The sequence below is a fragment of the Hyposmocoma kahamanoa genome, unplaced genomic scaffold (assembly GCF_003589595.1).
Source record: "Hyposmocoma kahamanoa isolate Upper Pololo Valley unplaced genomic scaffold, ASM358959v1 270, whole genome shotgun sequence".
Lineage (NCBI taxonomy): Eukaryota > Metazoa > Arthropoda > Insecta > Lepidoptera > Cosmopterigidae > Hyposmocoma > Hyposmocoma kahamanoa.
Window position 1 is genome coordinate 1,414,294 of NW_020653770.1, and position 10,431 is coordinate 1,424,724.

At 36.9% G+C, this 10,431-nt stretch overlaps 1 protein-coding gene across 1 annotated transcript; it reads left to right on the plus strand.

Moving 5' to 3' along the window:
• Positions 1 to 1,326: 1,326 nt before the first annotated feature.
• Positions 1,327 to 9,687, plus strand: LOC113229019 (facilitated trehalose transporter Tret1-like). The gene is made up of 6 exons (XM_026462490.1): positions 1,327 to 1,366; positions 2,523 to 2,752; positions 2,834 to 3,157; positions 4,926 to 5,136; positions 7,338 to 7,555; positions 9,395 to 9,687. The coding sequence occupies exons 1-6, from the start codon at positions 1,327 to 1,329 to the stop codon at positions 9,605 to 9,607; spliced, it is 1,236 nt and encodes a 411-aa protein (XP_026318275.1). The 3' UTR covers positions 9,608 to 9,687.
• The last annotated feature ends 744 nt before the right edge of the window (positions 9,688 to 10,431 follow it).

Below are 10,431 nucleotides of genomic sequence, written 5' to 3' on the forward strand. Positions count from 1 at the left end.
TTAACCGACTTCAAAAAAGGAGGAGGTTCTCAATTCGACTGTATGTTTTTTTTGTATGTATGTTACGCGATAACTCCGGTATTTGTGAACCGATTTTCATGATTCTTTTTTTGTTGGAAAGGAGGTATTTCCATAGTGGTCCCATCTCATTTTGAAGAAAATCATCCACCTCAAAGGGTGGCTGTTCACTCATGAACATTCATTTTTATAAATAGCGCCTAACTTTAATTTAAGAGCAATTACTTTTAGCAATTATATAGTTGATTTTGCTATTTCTCCAATTCAAGGCGTTTTTCTCTCGATATACCTTGAGAACTGTCGTAGTGAGAACCTATTTTTATTATCTCCAGTATCAAGTCCTGTATAGTGGCGAACTAGGGGATATTTCGATGAAACTTAGCAAATAGACGTAATTCCACGTACTTTTGAGGTCGGTTTTTTTAGTACTCTGTACTGAGATTATTGTGAAACAACTCCACTAGTTTTGTTATGAATACAAAGATCGAACAGTAGAAAAATTCTTCGTCGACCCGGTCGGTGGGACTTGAGCCTACGTCCACTGCACCGCAGCATTGCTCTTTACCAACTGAGCTACGGGTCCAGTTACCGAGCCGACGAAATTCTCATGTGTTTTTGTTATAGAACTTTATTCTGGCTTTCGGCATTCGTTGCCGCTAGTGACATCTAGTGAGACACTTTAGAACCTATTCTGTGTCACTGCTCTGGACGAACTCTTTCAAAAGCAGCTTTACTGCTAGTAAAATAAAGTGAAAATTACTGCGTTCCGGTTTCGAAGGGTGCTGGTGAAATCACAGGCACGTGGGACTTGTTAACTTGTGTCTCAGGGTGCGATTTAAAGCTCTGAGTGACCACTCGTTCTTCCCGTCACTTGATATTATAAAAAACCCCAACACACTGTTGCAGATATGTATTGATCAGTTAAGAATTATGCACTCTCTGCAACTATGTGTTTATGTTAATATGTATTAATTATTTATGTTCTATGTGCTTTTGTGTAATACTTTGTTAAGTGATTGTAAATATTTGTTTCTTGTATTTGTTTTATCTATCTATCTATTGCCATTCGAAGCCAAAAGCCGTTGATGAATGGCCTAATTGTCTATTTTAAGAAAACCCTGGAAGCATAAACGGGTTACCGTTAGGTATTAATTACAGTAGTCGTACGTTGCGAGATCCACTTACATAAAAAGTTATCTTTACGACGGAGATTTTAACACTTACTAAATTGTTATATCTTTTGGTCTTGACATTTTCCGCATTCGTGTTAGCCTCGTATTGTATTGTAATTACTTGTCATTGTTAAAAATGCCAGGATTATTAGTTCAAGTTGGTGCGTCCGTTATAAGTAAGTACATAATTATAATACATAAGAGGATTAACTTTAATCGCACATAGGGTAACCTGGCCTAAGTTGACGCATCCGATAAGAGTACGCAATGTAGATTGCCGAGAAGTTGCGATTTAAAGATGACTGCATCATTGCCAACGCGCGACTGCACCGATACAAACGCGCGGTTGCATAAATGCAATCGCCTTTATATCCCAAGTGTCGCTTCTAAACCGTTCTTAATTGGAGCAGCGTCTAAGAAAGTACGCTGTATTCATTTATTCATTCATATTATGCAACTTACACTAACAGTATCAAAAACTAAACATGTAAGCCATAGTCAATATAGGGTAGAATCAATCAGCGCTCAAAACAAGCTACTGAATTTCGATCACAGAGCTTCGGGCGGTCACCGTCTCCAAGTATTAACAACACACACGTCAGTAGCATTGATACCATAAAAAGATTCTATCAAGGCTTGAGCCTCGTAGAATAGTGACCGCCCTAGTGCCTTAGTGCGTATTAGATGTATAGCGAACAGAGGGTGTCGACCATGTGTCGACGCTAGCGTATAACGTACTGTAGTATTGTTGGATAAAAAAGGTATCACAGCCAATAGAGGAATCTCGTCTTGCTTAAATATCCCCTTATTATGCATAAGGTATACTTGTATAAGTACTACGTATACATACTTCACGCCCTTTTCCTGTCAGGGTTGGCACAGACAACAGTTAACCTGGTTTCTTCAGTACGTCCTCAATTTGGTCATGGCGAGTCACTAAAACGATAGTTGAACCAGGATGTATTATATGAAGGATATTCCAAGTTTAAATCCCGGTCACAGTAGGAGGTCTGGGAACTTAAATAGGTGTTCCTAGTACAGGAAATTCGTTAATTTGAAATCAGGCATACTTAATGTAACTACTTTGTAGACAGAAGTTTCCAATTATCAGTCGAAAGAAGAACGAATCCACATTATATTGTAAAATAAAAACTCCATTATAACGTACTGTCAAGAGCACGTCAAGCTTGACACTTTGTGCTTTGGACCGTTCTTCTTATCGTAAGCGGCAAAGAGTTGGATTTAAATCTGATGTGTCCAGCTTGACGTGCTCTTGACCCTGTACGTACATATACATACTGGATATAGTTAGTAGAAATTTTGATTTTGCAGTGTCCCTGGGAACCTTACTCACAGGGTTATGCTTTACTTGGCCAACTTTCGCGATAGACACCCTGCAAAGTGACAAATCTCCAACTGGTTCACCTTTCACGGAATTCGAAACCAATTTAGTTGGATCCCTGGTGATGTTGGGAAACCTTCTAGTGACGCCCGCCAGTGCTTGGATATCAGACATGATGGGAAAGAAGAAGATATGTATTTTATGTGCTTTGGTATTTTCGGTAATCTCTATTGTCAGTCTCAAGCATTGTGATTGAAACTCATTGCTGATATTTCGAATTAAAAGCGTTTTTCTTTTCCAGCTATCTTGGGCCATAATAGCTACAGCCAGAAACAGCCACCTTATTCTAATAGGGAGATTAATCGTTGGCCTAGCATCAGGCGTTCAACTAGTCATCTGTTTCCCTTTTGTAGCAGAAATTAGTCAGGACCATATTAGAGGCACTTTGGGTTCCATACTCATTCTATCATTCACATTTGGCATGTTAATTGCGTATCTGATCGGATGGTTATGTAGTTATGATGTGGTGAATTACATTAATTTGACTTTGAGTGTTTTGTTCGTCTTGCTAGCGTGTGGTCTAAAGGAGACTCCAGCATTTTTGATAGCGAAACGGAAAAATGAGGTAATGGAGAAAAATTTAAGAACTGCACCTTTATAAACTAGTTGTTGGGCTCATGTCTCTTGCCTCTTCATTTATAAGGTATGAAGAAGCAGAAGGCAGAAGCATTGAAATGTTATAGTAGATATACAGGGTGATAAAAAAATCACTGTCCATTTTTTTTCCTGTGCAAAAAAAGATTCAGCAATAGAACACAATTAGTGAAAAGAAACAAATAGAAACAAAAAAGACCCAAAAAGAAAAAAGAAGGAATCTTTGTAAGTGTTTGATCTTTGTAATAATATTTATAACAAACTAGAGGAGTAATATTTCAAAAAATAATTGAATATCAATTCAATAAAAAAAATTATTTGAGTTAATAGCAACATCTTTAGCCAGGGTTGGTAGCTGTAAAGGTATTTAACTTGGTGACGAAATACTTTCATAAATTTTCCATAGATGGCGCTATGGCTAAAAAGTACACAGTACAAAGATCTGACAACAAGCACATAGAAAAATTCATGAGGTCAGCTGGTTTGTTTCGTGGTGGCTTCGACTCCGAGACGTTTCGAATCCGAGCGGATCGAATGATTTTCGATTTTTGTTTTAATAATTATAATAAAAGATATGTAATAATTATAAGAAATAACGAACTAAGCGTTTTTAATGATCGCGATTATTATGATTTAAAAAAAAAATGAATAGAATACGTTTATTTGCCAGAATACAGTAATGATTAATGTCTTAAATAAAATTAGGTAGGTAGGTACATTGTATTCAACCTGCAATCAGATGTACAAATATTAATTTCATGTTTAGTTTCTACTGTTAATTGCACTTCAAATTAATGTAAATTTTTATTTGGAAATTCTAAGTATTCTTTATTACTATAGAAGCAATTTGTCAAAAGCCATTTTGTCAATTGTAATTTAAAAGAATGTCCTTGCAACAGTTTAATTTCATTTGGCAGATTGTTGTAAATAAAAAGAACTAATCTTGTGCAGTCTGCCAATTTTTACAATTAACGTCACGTGTGTCCAGTTTTGTCAAAGCAGGACATTGTGATGTATTTTGGGGACAGCTAGAAACGACGCCTAAAAATGGGACTGTCCCGCTCAAAGCGGGACGTATGGTCACGTTAAGTATATAGTATAACATATCTTGGAGTATCCCACTTGACCAGAAGCGAAATGTCGAATCTACGTAGTAGGTAATCTAGGTATTAGATTGTCATTGCTCTAGGACTTCTCTTAATGTAGTAAATTCAACAATTTTTTTTATCTTGTCTCCAAAAAAACTATTAGCAAACTTAGAATAACGCATAGAATGATAGTTTCAAACGAACTGTCACAAATGAGGCAAAAATCAAATTCATGTAGGCTAGTTTTAGTAGTACGTTAATTTTGGGTTTTAGTGAACATTTATATAAAAATACAAGTTGAAACGCGTTACTTCCTTGTGGAATGCGATGTTGGTATCTATTTTATGTTTGTCTGACGTATTTTTACACTCATTTACCGCACATTTCATCAGTTTTAGCCAAAATTCTGGAGCTGTTCGCGGTGCAAATTGACCTTGAGTACTGACGGCCCGCCCGCTCGTGTAGGCTTTGGGAGCGCTTCAATTTGCCTCACTTAGCGTGTGCGGGCTAGGTTTCTATGCGTTATTATTCCAAGTTAGCAAATATATTTAAACATATCAAACTGTGTATCGTTACCATTGAGCACAGTAGGTACCTTATTTTTCAAAATTAGTGTTTGACAAAGTATTACAATTATCTATCATATTTCAGGAAGCATTAAAATCTTTGCAATTTTATCGAGGAGCATCAACAGCTACTTCTGAGATTTTAGAAGAAATGGCGCTATTGAATGAGCAGAACAAATCTCAAGTTAAATCTTTAGTTGCTGAAAAGTCATCAAATATTGGAGCTGAGAAGGAATTGTTGGAACAAATGGAAGTAACGAGGTTTGATAGCGAAATGAGTCCTTTGAAAATGCTTTGTAAGTTTAAAACATGAAATTATTATAGGTACTCTGGCTATACAGAGGCGGTAGCGGGAGCGTTCTGGGGCCGGGAATTTACGTAATAAAAAAAAGGGTTCTTATATCGTTACGTCCAATGAATACTCGCTTCTCTTCTTCCTGTCCTTATCCCACGCTAGGTGGGGTCGGCACAACATGTATTTTCCTTCCATTCTCCCCTATCAGCTAGCAATTAACACTACGCCAACAAAACTTTTTTGTCACCTTGTTTTTATTTTGTTTTTTTTTGTTTCTTTATCTTTTTTTATTTAAGAGTTTTGACTTCGAATCAAGTCCTTTGCGCCCTGTCTTCGTTTAATTATCGGGATACTCAGTAATATTTTCCATAGTAGTTCTAATACATTATGTTTTCTAGTTCTCTTAAGTAACTTAGTTCACTTATTCGGGTTTTTTACATAGTCTTATTATAAGCGGCGGGAGTCAATACTTATGTTTTCATTTTCACTTAAATCACATTACTCAGTTTTTTCTGAAATGGCGGGTTTTAGTAATTACTTTTTTATACGAACTAGTTTTTAGTTTATGTATATTACGTTGTGCGTTTCTTGATTATTTGTTAACATTAAGATGATGGCTCTGAAAATTGGCTTCAGACTTCAAATATTGAAATTATTGTCCTTCCAATAAATTGAGCTTATTATATAACATCTTTCTCTAATAGAAGATCATATCCATTACCTTAAATAATGAATACGCACGTCAATGTATGAACTTGCGACTGCCTTAATTAATTTGACTAGATGGTTTTCTGTTGGCAATTGCTCAAATTGATGAATGCCAAGACAAACGAAAATGTTACTGCTGACAAAATATGGTAAAATCTTATTAATCAGGGGAGGTTTACTTAATGACGGCCTTGTGTGAAATTTTTGTGATTTGTTTATTATTTCTCGGAGTTCTAACTCGGCTTCTCTGCATATTTGGATAGCATCTTAGGTGGGATAAACTAGACCACCTTCGTCCTCGAAAGCAATAAACTCATGCATATGACCAACTCCAGGTTTTTGTAAAGACAGCGCATTGTTAATTCTTTGCATTTTATATTTTTTTGTATTACGCGTACTACATGTCCGGCGATGTATGTAATTATTGGCTCACTATATTCGGACATTCGAGGCAACGTGCTGCAAAAATTATCGAAATTACGGATACTACTGATAATAGAAACTACAAAACTGAAAAAAAGAACGAAACGTTGCTAAACGTTATAACAAAAGAGTTATAGAATATTTTTATAATATTGCTAAGGTCATAATAATTTTCGTCCCTTTGTTTTCAAAATCGATCAGAATCGAGAACAGTGCTGCCTAACATATACATCACTAAATGTTAAGTTTGGCCAAAAGAATGTACAACCGGCCGTACCACGAAACTGAATGCATTATACAAAAGCGCGTTTGTTCGATATTCATAACGTATTAACAAAGGATCACAAATATATCGCACTAAATAAAAGCCGCAATGTATTACAAATCATGAGGCATACACTGGGTTGCATATTTGTTTTCTCGAAAATCATACAAAACGAAAAGAAATGTTTTTAAAATAAATTATGCACCTTCTGATTACAAAATCTCTTGCCCGTGGAAGGAAACGTCCCCGTTTACCCATTTACCCACAGTTATGGTGCTTTTATAGTTTATAATGGCAGAATTATGCATTTTTCGTGTTTTCGACTGGTGTTTATCTACGATAACAGTCGAGCGCGTTCTGAAGTGTAGCAGCGGCAAGTAAGTGAATCACAGATAACTGTAGACAAGTAGAACAGATGCGACAGCAGGTTTGGCATGTTAGTTCCCAGATATGCGCTGTCACCTTGAGCGCTAGTATCGCATTAGTGATGTGTCAATGCAAGAAATATGGTCGATATCCACAATTGCAGTTACTTTGGGCACGCGAAGTACGTACACTTGCAGCGACTATCTAGATATATGTCTGTGACTGAACCGGTAATTCCACCAGCACTTTTACCTTTCGAAATCGAAACGCAATCATTCTCACATTCCTGCTAGGCAGCAAGAACTGTAGTTAAAGTGGCAATACATCCTTGGACAAACTCTCTGAATGCACCTGCCTACAAAGTCAATTACCTACCTAACAAATTCATTAATATATAACATATACAAAGTATCTTCCATCTAACTTTCTGGTACTTTCAGGTTCATCAAAGCCAGCACAACGGGCACTATTCGTTGTAACATTCCACGCTTTTCTTATAGTCCTAGGTGGAACAATCGCAATGGTAACTTACGCAAATCAATTGTTCCGACAGGCAGCGCCAAATCTTTCTAACGAACTTTGCACTGTAATATTGGCTGTTGCCTTCTTTACGGGCAGTGTTTTGTCTTTAATGGTTTCCGATTTGATTGGCAGGCGGGTAAGTGTATGGGTACATTATTAATATTAAATACAACTCGATTACCACTGACTGACTGACTGACTAACCCAGTCATTGACATGATTGTTCTCCCAGAAGGAGTCAAGATGGATTAAAATGACGTATAGGAGTCATGGGTATACGTAGGGGTAAATGGCTTTGAAACAGTAGTGGTCAAGGATCCTGGTCATGTTCTATGGTTTTTTATTTTGTGTGTGTGCCAAGTGATGACACGGACAAGCCGTGCGATTAGTGGTAAGCGACACGCCTGTTGTAACAGTTGCAATGCTACTCAGAGCTTTAAATCGTAAAGATCTAGGGGCACTGCCACTGCGACCGTTATAAGTTGATAAGTCCTAAGTGCCTGTAATTTCACCAGCACCCTTACCCTTCCAAACCGGAAATGGGTTAGGTGGCAGTATCTACTTCCCTATACGAACTGTTTCACAAGGAGCTACTGCTACAAAAAATATAATAGGGACCAAAATTTTTTTCGTCAAGGAATCCAAGATGGCCGCCATACAAAACAGACTTTACTGAATCTTCGCAATGGTAGATGATATATGAGTGGTTTCTTTGGAGGTGTTTCAAGAGGCGATTTGACGGGATCATGCCAACTAGCTTGTTCCTCCCCACCCAACTAAAGTTAACCAAAAAAATCAGTTCTGAAACAAAATCTCCTAAACCCCAGTCACAAGTCTCAAACAAGCACTCGTGAGCATTGTTGCCACACTTTTGCGAAGTTAATTCCCCAATTTATGTGTGTTAAGTAGCCGATATTCGCCCAAGTTATAAAATCCCTAAAAATCAAGGAAAACAATTCTATAATTCTACTTGCTGCCGGAAATTGGGGAATAAGAACTCTCTTATTTCCCCAATTCCCCACACGTAGAAATACTCAAATCCCCAAATGAGTTGTTTTACAACTCCATTCCCCACAAAATCTCCAATCAAGTTTGTAATTCCCCATACATTTTATTAAGTAGCCTAAAATAGCCTTTATCTATTTCAAGCATAGCCTAAATATCGCCGAGTCGCCGATCACTTTTTCAGTCGCCGCACGACCCCTTGAAGTAGCCTAAATGGCGAAAAATCGCCTAATCTGGCAACACTGCTCGTGAGTCGCTTTAATGGCCCAGCGTAAAGCGCGCCATCTGTACTCAACGCAAACCAGGAAGATCCCTGTGACACTTCATTTGACGTTTGTCGCAGGGATGAGATAAAATCGATAAATTTTTAATGTATTTGATTTTTGAAGCAAAGCTTCTCTCTTATAGTTTTGTTTTTCTTACGTATTCTGAACGACATAGACGTGTGAAGTGTTTTTATGTATTATATTGACGGTATAAAACACACACCCATAATTTAAATGCAATTTCAATAGATACTAAGTACAAAATAAATTTAAAAACTGACAAATTTTAATTCAAAGCCGCGTTATAACATTAATTCATTAAATTGTCGAAAACTTTTTATCAACACATTATCTCTAGTAAATTAATGAATTTTTGAAAAAATATTCTTCCCCTCATTTCTCACAAAATAAACACTGATTTAAAAGCGAGACTTACAAAAATAAATTATGAAATACGTAAATCAGTGCACGTCATTACAAGGTTAAAAGAATAAGGAAGAAATAAATTAATAAATGTTTTCTGTACTGCGCCGATTTCTTTACGATTCCTAAATATGCATTTCAAGTCCTAATGTACATACTATAACCTCCACGACGCTTTGCCAAGTATGCCTGAAAAAATGAATTCTAAATGTCCTATAAAGCCGCGTTATAAGCTCTCTTTGCGTAGCGATTTCTTTACGATTCCTAAACATGCGTTTCAGATCTTAATGTTGACATCTACGATATTATCTGCGACATTTCTCACGCTCTTGGCATCACTCCTTCGTTGGTCCTGGGCGCCTGAATGGACGATACCTGCAGCGGTGCTGGGCTATTGCTGTGTCTTCCAAATGGGGGCTGCAGTAGTGCCCTTTCTCCAGGTCGCCGAGTGTTTTATTCCTAAGGTAGATCATTATCATTTGCTATCGGTTTGATATTATGTGGTCCAGTAAAGCTATCTACCACTTTATAATGTGTGTACTTAGATAGCAAATGCATTGTACTTTCTATTTTCTGAACATTTGCCCATAGTAGTCCCTATCCAGAGGGCGCTGAATTGGGGGTGGTGCTGTCCATGAGGTGCTACCGCATTTGAAAAAAAAACCTGAATTATCTATATAAACTACACCACATATGCATATATTTTTTTTTTCGTTGTCAACTATTTTGTTAATGTAAAAAATAAGTACCTACGTGTTTTCAAATATCTTATGAAGTGAGCCAAAAATTTTGGGAACCTATGCATTACCTGGTTCAGGGCTTTCAGATCCTCTTTTGGAGAACTTTCACAGGCTTCCATTAACTACTCTGTCGGATAAAACTTTTCTTTGATTGTCCATTAACATTATGAAGGTTGAAGAACAATTCTGAATCGAGCTGTGAACAGTGAGCCCCTGCTCGAACGTGTAACTAAATGTTTTTCTTTTCAGCTCAAGAACCTTGCTAGTACAATAGCGAACACCGCAATGTGTCTAGCTAACGTCATCGTCTTAGCATTATTTCCAATTGCAGTGGAACACTTAGGGCTTGACGGTATATTCTTGGCATTTGCTTTCGTATGTATTTTATTGACCGTTAGTGCGTATTTTCTTATGAGAGAAACGAGAGGTAGGTCAATTGAAGAGATACAAAAAATGTTTGAGAGCGGACTTTTGTATCGTAAACATAAAGAATAAAATTGTTATGTATAATTTTCTTTCATTTTCTTGTTTTCTAACTAGAATAGTAAGTAAATAATAATATCGATCGAATAATATCG